Source organism: Nematolebias whitei, chromosome 14, assembly GCF_014905685.2.
Source record: "Nematolebias whitei isolate Nwh7 chromosome 14, NemWhi1, whole genome shotgun sequence".
Classification (NCBI taxonomy): domain Eukaryota; kingdom Metazoa; phylum Chordata; class Actinopteri; order Cyprinodontiformes; family Rivulidae; genus Nematolebias; species Nematolebias whitei.
This window is the reverse complement of record NC_056511.1, coordinates 33,650,537-33,666,776: the sequence shown is the minus strand read 5'-3', so window position 1 is coordinate 33,666,776 and position 16,240 is coordinate 33,650,537. Positions and strand designations below refer to the sequence as shown.

At 43.0% G+C, this 16,240-nt stretch overlaps 1 protein-coding gene across 2 annotated transcripts; it reads left to right on the top strand.

Annotated features, from left to right (window-relative positions):
* The first annotated feature begins 968 nt into the window (after positions 1-968).
* LOC119420634 (protocadherin-10) lies at positions 969-7,607 on the top strand. 2 transcript variants are annotated; one of them, XM_037688053.1, is made up of 4 exons: positions 969-3,608; positions 6,300-6,361; positions 6,448-6,560; positions 6,866-7,607. In XM_037688053.1, exons 1-4 carry the CDS (start codon positions 1,044-1,046, stop codon positions 7,135-7,137), a joined length of 3,012 nt encoding a protein of 1,003 aa, XP_037543981.1. In that variant the 5' UTR covers positions 969-1,043; the 3' UTR covers positions 7,138-7,607. The 2 variants fall into 2 exon arrangements, with proteins under 2 accessions (XP_037543981.1, XP_037543982.1); XM_037688054.1 differs by lacking the exons at positions 6,300-6,361; positions 6,448-6,560 and having other exon boundaries at positions 6,866-6,945.
* Positions 7,608-16,240: the final 8,633 nt, after the last annotated feature.

The window sequence follows — 16,240 nt, the reverse complement described above, 5'->3', positions numbered from 1 at the left end:
GCTATACATTGCATTATTTTATTTTATTTTATTGCTGAAAGCTTAGGCAGAAACTGTCACAGTCTGGTTTGTCTGTTAGCATAATATCTCATGAAGTTATGTAAGGATTTTAATAAAAACTTTTAGGAAATATTCATTGCATACTTCTAACACTGAAAAACTTCTGAAGCCAATCCAACTTGAGATGTCCACTGCAGTTTATCAGTTTAGTCTAATGCATAAATATATCACTCATCTATACAGACAATAAGCTAAAAAAACCTATTTGGTAAATACTTCAAGCACTTTTAGTGAAAGTGAATAACATTATTTTCAAGGGCTGATCAAAACAACTACAAGTCATTTATTAACATAAAATAATTTAGTTTGATGCAGTGGTGGGTGATCCCTTCAAAGAAAGCTAGACCTTTAATCTGAGTCAGATTTCCTAATCTGGTGTAAATATACAACTCAATAGAATGAATATGGCATAGTTGAGTGTGTGTTTCATCATAAATCCATATTAAAATTTCATTTCTATCTTTTTTTTTCTCTTTGATCATTTCAAGTATTTTATTTATTTATTTTATTTATTGAGCACTACTATTTCCTCTGTGGCATGATGAACTATTTATTTTCAAACACATCTGCCCATATAAAATTATGGATTGATTTTATTCTTGTTTTTTTTTTTTTTTGTTGTTGTTTTTCATGCAGAGCTGAAACTTCTCAGTTCTCTGAGTTTTTATCGGTTTATGTTCAATATTAGTTTAAACTGTCTCAGTAATTAAGTGTGGATATGATCTGTGTGCACGCGCGTATGTGTGTGTGTGTGTGTGTGTGGGGGGGGGGGGGGGGGGGGGGTCAAAGCCCTGACACTGGCACGAATTTGATCGGGGCTGGTAGTCAGGACAGATTATCAGAGCTGCTGTTGAACCAGCGGGGCCAATAATCATAAACACGCGCGCACGCTGACAGGACACGCACACATCAAAGAGACCGGCTCGCTCACATCTCCTCTCTGTTTGCTGCCAGACGCGCGGGGGGCAGCTCCAGACCCGCGGATGGGAAGTTTCTCTGCGCACTTTCTGACTCATTTCTCCTTCTTCGGGCTACAGATGGACGCGGCGAGGAGAAGAGCGCGTGGGAGATGGCTCCAGTTCGCGCTCTTCACTTGTGTCTTGGATGCAGTCTGCGGGCAGATCCGCTACTCCATCCCAGAGGAGCTGGAGCACGGCGCCTTCGTTGGCAACATCGCAGAGGACCTGGGCTTGGATTTGGATAAACTCTCGGCGCGCAGGTTCCGCATAGTTTCTGGCTCCAAGAAGCAGCACGTGGAGGTCAATTTGGAAAACGGGGTTCTGTTTGTGAATGAGAGAATCGACCGGGAAGAACTGTGCGAGCAGAGCTCCTCCTGCTCCTTCCATCTCCAGGTGGTGATAGAAAACCCTCTGGAGTTGTACAGGGTGGAGATTGAGATCTTGGACGTGAATGATAACTCCCCCAGCTTCCCTTGGACCGAGTTTAATCTGGACATCTCGGAATCCGCCGCGCCAGGATCCCGCTTCCCCTTGGAGAGCGCGCAGGACCTGGACGTGGGCTCCAACTCGCTGCGCACCTATTTGCTCAGCGTGAACGAGCACTTCCACCTGGACATCCAGACGCGCAGCGACGGCAGCAAGTTCGCAGAGCTGGTGCTGCAGAGCCCGCTGGACAGGGAGCAGCAGAGCGCGCACCAGATGGTGCTGACCGCGGTGGACGGTGGCGCGCCGGAGAGGTCCGGCACGGCGCAGATCGACGTCACGGTGCTGGACGCGAACGACAACGCGCCGGTCTTCGACCAGTCCTTCTACAGGGTGCGCCTGGAGGAGAACGCGCCCAAAGGCACTGTGGTGATCCGACTCAACGCGTCGGACTTGGACGAGGGTCCCAACGCGGACATCACTTACTCGTTCAGCGGCCACGCGCCCATTAGAGTGCGCCAGCTCTTCAGCGTGGACCCACACTCGGGCGAAATCAAAGTGAAAGGTGTGATTGATTATGAGAAAGCCAGGATGCACGAGATTTACGTCCAGGCCAAAGACAAAGGTCCGTCCGCTGTGGCGGTGCACTGCAAAGTCCTGGTCAACGTCCTGGACAAGAACGACAACCTCCCAGAGGTGATCCTCACATCTGTGTCCACACCTGTGCAGGAGGACGTCCCGCCGGGGACTGTCATAGCCGTGATCAGCGTTATGGACAGAGACTCTGGGGAGAACGGGAACGTGGACTGCGAGATCCCCCATCACGTCCCGTTCCAGCTCCACTCCTCCTTCAAGAACTACTACACCTTGGTGACCTCCGATTACCTGGACAGGGAGGCGGTGGCTGAGTACAACATCTCCCTGACCGCCAGAGACATGGGCTCCCCGCCCCTGTTCACCAGGAGGACGGTCCTGGTCCAGGTGTCTGATGTGAACGACAACGCGCCGCACTTCAAGCAGCCTTCCTACTCCGTGTATCTGACTGAGAACAACGCGCCCGGAGCCTCCATCTGCTCCGTGAGCGCGCTGGATCCTGATTCGGGTCAGAACTCCTACTTGTCCTACTCTATCCTGGAGGGGGACATACAGGGAATGCCCGTGTCCACGTACGTGTCCATAAACTCAGACAACGGCAACATTTACGCGCTGCGGTCCTTCGATCACGAGCAGCTGAAAAACTTCCACGTGGTAGTCCAGGCCCAGGACGCAGGATTCCCGCCTCTGAGGAGCAACGTTTCGGTCAGCATCTTTATTCTGGACCAGAACGACAACCCGCCTGTGATCGTGTCCCCTGTTGCGCACAACGGGTCTGCGCCCTGCGCGGCTGTGCCCAGATCAGCTGACGCAGGTTTCCTGGTCATGAAAATCAACGCAGCAGACGCGGACGCGGGTCAGAACTCGCGCCTCTTCTATCAGCTGCTCCAAGCCACAGACCCGAGCCTGTTCAGCATCGCGCTGTACACGGGGGAGGTGAGGACACTGCGCCACATTGAGGACAAGGAGCCCACCAGGCACCGGCTGGTCATTCTGGTGAAGGACAATGGTCAGCCGCCCCTGTCGGCCACAGCTTCCATCATCCTGTCAGTAGTTGACAGCCTGCCAGAGTCGCAGCCAGATTTGGATGACCTCCACAGCCCCGACCACAGCTCCAACTTCACCCTGTACTTAATCGTGGCTCTGGGCGCCGTTTCCTCCACGTGCCTGCTGGCCATCATCGTCCTGGTGGCAGTGAGGGCACTGAAGGGCAGAGTGTCCGGCAAAAAGTCCAGCTTCCCCTCCTCTTCCTCCTCCTCCGGCTGCTGGTGCTGCTGCTCTCCAGCAGAGCTCTCCTCCACCACCACGGAGGTGTTCAAAAAGTCCAACCTGAACGTGCGCATGTCCGCAGGCGCACCGGGCTGCGTGGAGGCGCACACCAACAGCGGCTACTGCTACAAGATGTGTCTGACGCCGGAGTCCTCAAAGAGCGACTTCATGTTCCTGAAGCCGTGCAGTCCCGTGCTGTCGGGCCAGCAGAACAACGCCAAGAGCACAGATTATCTGAACTTGGGCTGGAGCGCGCTGGACCGGAACGGGCTGTCCAACAACACAGCGGCCACACCAAACCAGGTAATAAGATAGAAAACGAGGATTCATTTGTGTATTTATGTATTTTTATTTAATCAAAGTTTAATGTATGAATTTGGTTTGAGATAAGACTTAATAATCAACCCAATCCCGTTTTCTCTAATCCTGTTGCCATCCAGCCTAAAGGATGGTAAACTGGTTTACGCAGAGCTAATCCCCAATTTTACCTCAGCTGGATGAATGAATGGATGAATGAATGAATGAATGAATGGATGGATGGATGGATGGATGGATGTATGTATGGATGGATGGATGGATGGATGGATGATGGATGGATGGATGGATGGATGGATGGATGGATGGATGAATGAATGAATGAATGAATGAAGGAAGGAAGAAGGATTTGCCAGTTGAGTGGAAATAGACCATAAAGAACAAAAGGGGAGATAACAAATATTAATAAGATAAATAATAAGCTAAACAATAAAATTGTGCCAACAATGAAAAATATGTGCAATAGGGTTTCTTCATTAATTTTTAAACAAACAATTTATTGCACTCTTTGTATTTTGTTCTCTGGTTGTCATTGTTGCTGATGTTTTGTTTGATTGCTTTTAATATATTCTTGTTTTGCTTTTTTTTTTTTTTGTCTGTCTGTCTGTTTGTTTTTGTTTGTTTTTGTTTGTTTGTTTGTTGGTTTGTTTCTGTGCCAGCAAAAATGAGATATTTTGTTCATATTGGTCCTCGTGTGTGTGGAGTTTAACTTTTCAGTGGGTCTAACTCTTTACCTGCCGTCTTCCTGACACCCAGAACTAAAACTGAGTATCACACTGACTGACCTCCATGAAAGCCTCTAAATGAAACTGATATGTGAGACTTTAAAAGCGCTCTATATTCATGTAAAGTGCAAACAATAAATGTTCTGTTTGTGTGAACTGAAAACAAGATAAGGTTAACGTCCACTCCTTCTTTCTTGGGTCGCCGGTGCCAAAGTCCAGCAGTCACTGTGCGAGGGGCGGGGGACACCCTGGATGGGTCTCCAGTCCATCACAGGGACACATAGAGACAAACGAGACAAACAACAAACAAACTCTCTCACTCACACCTAGAGACAATTTAGAGTTACCAATCAGCCTAACATGCATGTGTTTGGTCTGAACCAGGGTAACCTCCTCACTGAGAGGCAGCAGCTCTACCAACCGCACCACCATGATGCCCAGGCTTACATGACTCTACAAAAGTGTGGTCCAGTTACAGTTCCTTCTGTCCACAATATTTGAGACAACAAGACAAATAACCCACTTGGCAGCCACTTGGGAAGAGGAGTGTATGAAGACAGCATCAAAATGTTTCTGCTTAATGACTTCCTCAACAAAATTACATTATTTAACACTTTTCATTCTGATGATGCTAGTGGTGAGGCAGAGGTTAGAGAAGGTGGGCCTGTGATCAGAAGATCGCCGGTTCAACTCCCAGTACTGACAACATCAAAATCTGGGTGGGAAAGGTGAAGCACCCACACCTGTCTCTACCCTCATTTGCCCCACTCTGGGCCCTTGAGCAAGGCTCTTAATCCCCACCATCTGCTCCCCTAGGCACCCTAGCAGCTCTCAGCTCCACACAGAGGGCTGTGGTAGCTCGGTGGTCTGTGGTTGCATCAGGAAGGGCATCTGGCATAAAAACAATTGTGAAGTCTTCATGCAACAGTTCGCTGTGGTGACTCCTAAAGAATGGAGCAGCCAAAAGAAGAACAACAACAAACAAAAAATAAATAAGTCTGATTATACTGAGTTTGTAGAATATGAAAATAAATTAGAGATACATTAATTCCTGACTAGTCCTGGACATAGTTTGGGTTCGCATCCTTTGCTGCAAGGTGTAAGAAGAGTTGTAGTTTCAAAATATAAATCTTTTAGTGACACTCGTTTTTGTTTTAATACAGTTGAGAAAACACAAAAGCAATTCAGAAATGAGAAACAGAATCTATTTAAAATAAATGAATAATAATAATAACGAAAAAGAAACTGCAACCCATGGTGGACATGGTATAGAAAAATAAAAATGAGATGAAACTGAAAAAATAAGCAGAAGTAACAGTAAAGCCAATAGTAATGCAAAAAAAACAAAAAAACAAAGAGGTATCACTTTACAATAAGTCTCCATTTATAGATGGCTAATAAATAGTTTAGATACATTATTAGTTCCTATATAAGCACTTTATAAATTATTAACTGCTTATTATGCAATAATTAAGGGTGACAGAGAGACAAAACTGACCAGTTTGTTATATAGTGATCCAAATCTGTTCACCTATATATTTCATATTAAACATTTCAGACTAACACAATAAGCATTTGTAAACATATTTCTTTAGCATATAATAATGTACTTTATTACTGCATTATAAGTATTTACAACTTATATGATATCTTTTAAAAAAATAGGTTTACAAATGCTTATTGTACTTACAAGGTAGTAACTTAGTCGGAAATGTTCAATTTAACAATAATGTATCTATAAACTATTTATTAGCCATCTATAAGTGGAGCCTTATTGAAAATTGGTACCAAAAAGATACCAATTTTTTATTTATACTTTTATTTGTATAAAAGCAATACAAATAATTTCATTAAATTCTTTACAACTCAAATGATTCTTACATTATTTCATATTTATATTTTGTAGTGTCAAATAGTATCTATTTTTTCAAACATTCTTTTTTTTTTTTTCCAGCTCAAGTACTCAAACAAGAACTTGACATGGACCATGAACCAGCGAAACTCAGCTTACAAAAGGTGAATATCCAGATGTTCACACCCTGACCTGCAGTGTATGAGCATTTCTAATTCATTGTTTTGATCCTTTTTTATTCTTTTCCCAGATATAGCTCGTCAAATATGGAGGGAACTCTCTCAAGACAACAAAAAAACGACACAGACAGGTTTTCCTGCTCAGTGGCACCACAGTACTGGACCTGGGGAAACCATGTGAATGGTAATTTGGGCACATTATTATTCAAAGAAAAGGGGGGGGGATGGGCTAAGTACCAGAGGGTTTATCCCAAGACTTAAAACAGGAAACTAAGAAGCAGATAATACCAAACCCCTAAAGTGAGGATGGATTTAACCGCACCACTGTGAGAATTATTCAAGTCCCTCCAAGAAGAGCTATAAAAAAAAAATCTGAATTAGGACAAACTTCAAATATCACCATCTTCAGATCCAGTACAGTTCATGTTCATACAAGCTCTCTTCATGAAGGAGTTTCCATTCTAACTAATTTATGCACATTTTATACAGACTCCATGAGATCTATTCAAGAGGGAGCAGCTCCGAACTACTCATGGACTCCAAAGTACCCCCAGCCTTATTCTGAAGCGGCAGATTATCAACACAACGTGTACATCCCAGGCACCACGTCGGACTGCAGCGCTCTGAAGCTGACGCCCAGAGGAGAGCTGCACGTTTACAACACCTTCTCCACCTTTGGCAAGAAGAAAAAGTTCATCTCGCACTACGAGCAATCTTTTGGCCATGACGACGAGATCATGAGCAATTCTGTTTTCAAATGAACAGCTGTCTCAACTTGTGCTGGCTGAGGTAAAGCTGTAGTTCAGATCTTTTGAAGTGAGGTTCTGTGGAAAGGATATGAACAATTAACATCTTACCTGTTTCAGAAAGCTCTTTCAACAACCTCCGTTTGGAGAAAAGGAGTTTAATTTTGAGCTACATCACAAGAAAATGGCTGCTTCGAGTGGGGTTAAGATCACACTTTTAAAACTTTCTGAGCACCAGTCTAAAGATGTTAGTGGTTCGTGCTCTCATTGTTTTATAGACATTTAAATCACTGTCAGTTTAAAATGTGGTGTCATTTCTGTAGTAGTTTGATCTTATTTGCAATACACTTAGCGACAGTAAATAGGAGCTCTTATACACAGACAGAGGGCAACAAAAGCAGGAGGATAACAGGAGAGGGAAGAGAAAGCATCTGCCTCGTACAAGAGTGAGTGAGGGAAAATAAATACATGAGCATTTTAGATCAATTTTGAGATTGGAGTTGTTTCAAAACAGAAGCAAATCATTTTGATCTTGGCCCTGCTCTAACTAGCCTTTAGCTCATCATTCTGGTGGGATATTCATTTTTAATTCTCCAAATTGTGGCGATCAAAGACCCATCTACAACAGGTAAGATACTGATTGTTCATAACTCATCTACGGAGCCCCACTTTAAGAGATCTAAACTAACCCGTTAAGATTTGGCAAAACACTGACTGTGTGCTGCTAATTTTAGCTTTAAATTGCATTTACTGCTTTAAATCTTCTGTGGAGGTTTTACAATGATTTTAAACACAAAGGGAAACAACGCTTCATCAGTAATAATAGCTTTGATCTAATAATGCTGTGTGCTGTTGGGCTAAAAACCCAATGTTAGCACAACAAGTAAAGACAATGTGCTATTTGTTGTAAATAAATTGTAATATTATTTTACCGTTATCTAACTTTTGTCCTGAAGAGCTTTAAAACAACACAAAAGCATTTCTTCTGTACATAAAGTTCTGGTATTTAACAGCTTCTTTGCAGTTGATCTTTGTTCTCTCTGTTGTATTAGAAGCAATGCTGTGTATCCAAGCAGTAAATTTAATTACAGTTGAGAATAGCTTGAAGAGCAGAGGTTCCATTTATTACCTGACAATTTAAAGATAAATCAATTGTAAAAATAAACAACCAAAACACAAAGAATCTTTAGTTGTTATTCATACATGTATTTTAGATGAATAATGAAACTATGAAGAGCTGTAAAGTTGTAGTTTTCCTGTCATTGACTCTAGACACACTCCAAACTTCACTGATGGACACTGCACTGACATGATCCCTTACATATACCATTATATGGTTATATTTGAAAATAGTTTATCATCTGTATATAAAGTTATGTTCAGTATCAATAAATCATTTTTCAACTATTTTTGTTTTTGTTCTTCTCATGCATACTGAAACTGTCTTAGCTTAAGGGGATTATTAGATCTTTTGAAGTGCAGCTCGGTAGACATGTTATGAACAGGCAATATCTTACCTGTTGCAGATCAAGTTTTACAAGTCCTTAGTTTTAAGAAAAAAAAATTTGATCAACTTTATGAGTTGTCAATTTCTCATTGAAGTTACCGTTGGTGTAAGAAACATTTGTAATGTGTGTGTTTGTGTGTGTGTGGGGGGGGGGGGGGGGGGTCTGGGTATTCTCCCACAGAATATTTTGAATAAAGTAGATGACATTTCCTGCATTCTGATGTATTTTAATGTTTTTAAACATATATGTTTATCTACATAAGTAAACACTTGATTCAATAACTTCAATAGATTCAATGTTTCCGATAAGATGGCGCCCGTGTACATGGCTTGCAATCCACCTCTGCTGATGGTGTTCGGATTATTTTTGTTTTGTTCATTTTTTATCTTTGACATAAACTCACTGCTGATGTATGACCGACAACAGCTTCTGGATCTTCGTTTTTCTGTGGTCAATGTCGCTTATTTGGAACAATATGAGCGTACTTCTGCCCCCCCCCCCCTGCTGGCGGACATGCCAGCTTACCTCCGCTGCGCTCCTCACCTGCCTGCCCGGAGATATCGCTTCAGACACCGGGGAAAATGTGCTGGGCGGCTGGTAAAGCTTAAAGCCCTGCACGCTGCATCTTCTTCTTCAGCTGGTGGTCATGGTTTCCATCGCCAGCTTCCCGCGTGCCCGGACCAGGTAAGCAAAGGGAGTTGTCAGTGCACGGACCGACCCGGAGGGGCTGTAATTGAAAACCTCCAGCCATTAGCGCACGCAAACTCCACCACTGCTGGCTCCACTTTGGACAGTATCCGGATGTGTTTGGTCAACGTGTGTGCCCAGACCAGGTAAACAACGGGAGTTGTCGGTGCACGGACCGACCCGAAGGGGCTGTTATTGAAAACCTACGGCCATTAGCGTGTGCAAACTCCACTGCTGTTGGCTCCACTTTGGACAGTATTCGGATGTGTTTGGTCAACGCAAGATCTGTTACCAACAAAACTTTTATCCTCAGGGACTACTTTCAAGAGCAGGATTTGGACTTTCTCTGCATCATTAAGACTTGGATGTCTCCGGGTGAGTCCAGTGCCTTGACGGAATTATTGCCACTGAACTGTCTGTACTTTAACGCACCGCGGCCATCAGGCCGACACGTTGGTGGATTATTAACAATATTCAAATCAACTTTTGACTGTAAACAACTGCCCATCCCAGTTTCCCGTGCCAGTTTTGAGCTGAGCATCTTTGAACTCGGACATTCACCTCCGACGTTATTTGCACTTGTCTACCGCCCACCTCTCTCTAAGGATTTCATAAATGAGTTTTCTGACTTCTTGGCTGAAATCACACCAAAATATGATCATGTTTTCATTATTGGGGACTTTAATTTGCACGTGTGCTGTCCTGAGAAGCCCTTGGTTAAGGACTTTTTAGATTTATTTGACTTATTTAATCTAACGCAGCATGTAAACGGTCCCACCCAAGAGCGTGGACATATACTGGACCTTGTTTTAACTCATGATGTGACTGTTAGTAATCTTGAAATTGGTGATAAGGTTTTTTCAGACATGCCAGTCCGGTTTGAGTTCACCCTCCCCCATCTAATTCCTAAGCCGTGCATTCCTGCACGTCGCAGCCGGACCATTAACCATTTCACTGCTGCACGTTTCACAGATGTTTATAACTCTGAAATGATAATTCAGCCCCCGGTGTTTCTCACCACCACTGAGGAGCTGACATCCCAATTCAACTATGTCTGCTTAAAGACTATGGATCATGTTGCGCCTATTAAAATCGAAAAATCAAAACTCAGATCAGAACCTTGGGTGAGTGACGTCAGCAAGGCCGTTAGGCAGCAATGTAGGAGGGCGGAGTGCAAATGGAGGAAAGACGGGCTGCAGGTCTCTTTTCAAATACTTAAAGAGAGTTGGCGCTGTTATCAGAAAGCAGTGAAAGCTGCTTAATCCAAATACTTTTCTGATATCATTACCTCAAACTCTCACAACCCACGTGTCCTCTTCTCCACCCTAAACTCTGTACTCCACCTCACTGAACCATCACATCTGGAAGCCTCGACTGAGCTGTGTGACCATTTCCTACATTTCTTTTTGGAAAAAATTGCGACCGCCCGGGCTCTCATTTCCCCTCCAACTCATGACCCATCCATCCCACAGCAATCTGTAGCTCCTTTTGACTATTTTGAACCCATCACTCTATCTTCTCTAGAGCAGATCATATGCAGCTTGAAACCTTCTGGTTCCCCCTTTGATGTGGTCCCCCCTAGACTACTAAAGGAGGTTTTTCCCACTCTAGGTCCGTCCATTCTTGATATAGTAAACAGTAGTTTATCCACTGGCGTGGTGCCAAAATCATTTAAACATGCTGCTGTCCAGCCTCTCCTGAAAAAACCAAACCTTGACCCCTCAGTCGTGTCCAACTTCCGGCCTGTCTCCAAACTCCCATTTGTTTCTAAACTACTGGAGAAAATAGTCGAGTCCCAGTTGAAATGCTTACATGAGGATCACACCATCTTAGAGCTATTCCAATCTGGCTTTAAACCTCTCCACAGCACTGAAACTGCCCTATTGAAGGTTTTTAATTACATCTTCATATCCACAGATACCGGCGATTCTGTGCTGCTTGTCCTATTGGACCTCACAGCCGCCTTTGACACCATCGATGATGAGATCCTCATTGCTAGGTTGGAGCAGTGGGTGGGCATCATAGGGTCAGCCCTCAATTGGTTCAGATCTTACCTCACTGACAGATCCTTTTGTGTCTCCATCAAGGATTTTAGTTCTGCAGCAGCAGAGCTTAAATGGGGGGTTCCGCAGGGGTCCTGGGTCCCCTCCTATTCTCTTTATACCTGCTGCCGCTTGGTGCTATTTTCCGGAAACACAACATGCCCTTCCACTTCTATGCCGATGACTGTCAAATTTACTTCCTCCTAAGACACAATGGTACATGCTCTATTCAACCTCTGCTCAACTGCCTGGCTGACATCATGGACTGAATGGCTTTAAACTTCTTAAGTTTCAATGAAAAGAAGTCTGAAGTCATGTTATTCCCTCCCAACGACATGATCGCAAACCACTGCATCGACCTCTCCGCTCTAACCCTGTCAGAAAAACAAAGAGTCACTTATCTGGGTGTGATAATGGACCCTTCCCTGAAACTTAACAGTCACATAAACATGATTGTTAAATCATGTTTCTTCCAACTGAGGCAGCTGTCTAAACTGAATCCCATATTATCCAAAAATAACCTGGAGACAGTAATACATGCATTCATTACATCTAGGCTTGATTACTGCAATTCGCTCCTGTTTGGTATCAGTCAGACCTCCATTGCACGACTACAACTGGTCCAGAATGCAGCAGCCCGATTTTTAACCAGCACAGGCAAAAGAGAGCACATTACACCAGTTTTGGCCTCACTGCACTGGTTACCGGTTCACCTTCGAATCCAGTTCAAAATACTACTGTTTGTCTACAAATCGCTGAACAGTGTTCCCCCCCCCCCCCCCCCCATCTCTCTGATCTGCTACAGCCGTATGTCCCACCACACCCCCTGAGGTCAGCGGACCAGTTGCTCCCTCACAGTTCCAGGAACTCGTCTTAAGCGCAGAGGTGACAGGGCCCTCTCTGTAGCAGGACCAAGACACTTTGGAACGAGTTACCTCTGCTTGTCAGACAGGCCCCCTCCCTCTCGGTGTTCAAGTCCCGTTTAAAAACCCACTACTATTTAGCATTCAACACCAGATGATCTGTGTTTTGAACCTGTATGCTCCGCACTGGTTAGTCGTCATTATCTGCATCATTTTTATGTCTATATTCTGATTTACTTCATTTTGTATTTTGCTTTGTGTGTTGTCTGTTGTTCTGTCTGTACAGCACTTTGGTTGGCCTTGTCGCTGTTTTAAGTGCTCTATAAATAAAATGGTATGGTAATAACTATTTTAGAAAGCACTGAAATCCTGCATGGGGTGTGGTGAGTTGTTGTAGGTAACCAGGAAAACCCAGAGTGGTTTAGTGGTTTTCCTATTAATCAAGTGGAATGGAGCATAAAACAGTGCTGGTTGTGGTGTCCAAAAAATGTTTTTTTAAATGCGAGGGGGAGACGACCCCTTCACATATAATTGTTGTGCCGCCTATGGTAGTTACACTGAAATCCATATCCATTAATGGGCTCAAACAGCAGCAGCTAGCTTTAGCACTCCAGGTGCAACCTGGGACACTTTTGATACAAATTTTATAATTTTTCTGTAAGTATAACTGTGTAATTGGTGTACATTTTTAAAAATAGTGATTGTATGAACCACTATGAAACCTTTGAGATTAGAGTTGTTTCAAAGTTGCACTCCTTTGGTTTTAGCCCTGATAGATCAGGCATTAGCTTATAAATCTGGTTAGAATTAAACTATTATTAACCAAACTAGTTTAAAGACTGATTTACAGCAGGTAAGATGATGTTCATGAACTTGTTACAATTTATATATATATATATATATATATATATATATATATATATATATATATGCAATTCCTTTCATTTCTGCTGATTGTAACTAAAATAAGTGGTCAGTGTTCGTTGTACTTGATGCTTCAGACCATAACCAGCAGACCATGTACATATATGGATTACTGTAGGTATATATTTCTCACATTCATAAGCTAATAGTAACAATCTTCAGATTGACAGTGTAGTGCTTTAATGAGTACAAGAGTATTACTGCATAATCCTAATTACAGTTACAAGTGAGCTTGTAAGAAGATCTGGTGGTTCTGAGAACCCTGAATGGAGCTCTGTAAGAACATTATCCTCTGAACTGCTTTCATAAAACAATGTTTAAACACAGAGATCCTCACAAAAAAACAAGTTCTTATTTGCTAAATGTGACATTAATGATCAACTATCTTAATAGCGAGAGTAAAAAGCCATTGCAAAAAGATGTCTAATGTGTGCCAACTCCCAGTTTTATACCAAGCAGCCCATTGAAATGAGACAGATCAAGTCAGAGCAGCTAATCCCTGCAGCTAAATATAAAAGGCATGCCCAGTCATGTGTGTAAGGAAAAAGAAAAGAAGAAAAATCTTATAATGGTTGAATGTTTTAAGGCTGAGGATGTCTTTTAACCTTTTCTCTTGACGTTCTGGTTGGTAAACATCAGATTTTAAACCACTGCTGCAGAGATTATCCTTAAAATCCACCAACTCTGGCTGAGCTGCTGCAGAGCAGAGGGTTAATCTTGGGCCTGATTGCCTCAGTGAATTACCTTATGCTCAAAACGCCCACTGCCAGGAGTCAGTTTTAGCTTTATTTTAAAGCCTTGTTAAATAAATTAAAATATATATATATATATATATATATTTTTTTTTATTAATTAGCTTTATAAAAATGTATTTAAATTAGAACAAAAAGAGTCGACTTGCTGGTCATTGCTTGTGATTTATGTACTATAAGCAGGGACATGAGGCGTATGTATGGCTTCTGTGTTTGACAAAATCAACTTAGAAATTAAAACTTGCAGCATGTTCCTCTACCTCTGACAATTTCCCCAAAACCCATTTCACTCTGTGCAAGAGTTTCCCAGTAACACCCACTAGATGGCGGTGTTTCCCCACAGATGCCAGACTTCATCAGCGATTACTCTCATTTTAGATCTTCTGAGAGTTCAATACAGTATAAATCAACAGACTTCAATTTAAACTCAGCAAGGTTCGATTCAAGAAATTGTTTTTAACCAAGCAAAGATCCAGAATGTATTTAAATTTTATTTTAGTGACAGACATGCTGGTTTGCTTCACTCAACAAATTGTCTTTTCAGGGTTGCAGTATCTCGGTGGTCAGTACAGTGGTCTTGTAACGCTAAGGTTGCGGGTTCAAGTCCAGGCTGCATCAGGAATAACATTCGGCATAAGACAATTGCCAAATTGTTCGTGTGAGTTTGCTTGCTGTGGTAACCCCTGAAGAATGGAGCAGCTGAAAAAAACTCAATGTGGCAGCAGAGAGACACTGCAGGCCAGACCTGGGAATTACTGTAAATACTAGAAAAGCTTGCTGCATGAAATAAATTATAATAATTCATAGAAAAGCTAAGCTGTGTAAAATGAAATATAAATGTTGGAAGATAAGCAAAAACAACTACCTGTACATACAGTATAAACTGTATCATTCTACTAAAACTTAAGAACATATATAGATTCATAAAAGACTTTACTTGGGTCCAGATCTGGACCTCAGTCCACCTGTTGGGGAGTCATGCTTTAGGTTTTAGTTCAGTGGTTTTAGGCAGTCCCTAGGTGTGAGTGAAAGAGTGAATGGTTGTTTGTCTCATTTTTCTCTATGTGTCCTTGTGATGGACTTGCAACATGTCCAGGGTGTACCCCGCCCCTCGCACAGTAATTGCTGGACATGGGCACCGGCGACCCCCATGACCCAAAATGGAAGAAGCGGGTAAAAGATAATGGATGGATGGATTTTAGGCTAGAGTTCTTCAGGCGATCACCAGTTTTACAAAATAGAATGTGTTTGTTCAACCTTAACCCTAACTATAATTATAATAATTATAATAATATTAGGCAGCACGGTGGCGCAACTGGTAGAGCTGCTGCCTCTCAGCAAGCAGGTCCCTGGTTCAAATCTCGGTCTGGGGGCCTTTCTGGGTGGAGTTTGCATGTTCTCTCCGTGCATTCATGGGTTTTCTCTGGGTACTCTGGTTTCCTCCCACAGACAAAAAACATGCACGTTAAATTGATTGGTAACTCTAAATTGTCCCTAGGTGGGTGTGAGTGAATGGTTGTTTGTCTCGTTTGTCTCGTTTGTCTCTATGTGGCCCTGTGATGGACTTGAATCCCGTCCAGGGTGTACCACGCCCATCGCACAGTGATTGCTGGACATGGGCACCGGCGACCCCCGTGACCCAAAATGGAATAAGCAGGTAAAGATAATGGATGGATAGTTGATTGTCCTGTTTTTTTTTTTTATTTTTTTTTTTTATTGTTTTGTTGTTGTTTTTTTGCAGCCAGAGGGTCCTGGGTTTGACTTCCAGCTGAAGACTTCCATCATTCAGTCAGCATGTACTTTGCATGTATTAATATTTTTTTATGTATTGTTTTGTTTTCACAGGGAGTGGTGGCACAGAGGTTAGAGAAGATGGGACTGTGATTGGAAGGTCGCTGGTTCAACTCCCTGTACCGACAACATCAAAATGTGGGTGGGAATAGTGAGGCACCCACATCTGCCTCCACCTTCATTTGCTCCACTCTGAGCCCTTGAGCAAGACCCTTAACCCCCACCATCTGGTCCTGCAGGTGCCCTAGATAGCAGCTCTCTGCTCCACACAGAGGGCTGTGGTAGCTCAGTGGTCTGTGGATGTGTCAGGAAGAGAATCTGGCATAAAAATAATTGTCAAGTTTCGTGGGAGTCAGTTCGCTGTGGTGACCCATGAAGAAGGGAGCAGCCGAAAGAAAATTAAAAAGAAAGTTAAGTTTTCCTCAGGCTATGATTATTGGTAACATGTGGAAATCATGTGAAAACATTAACACGAGCCAAACGTAAAACTTGTACTTTGAATGGTTCTTGTGTGAATTTGGTCCCAAAACACAAAATTTGGAGAGACACAT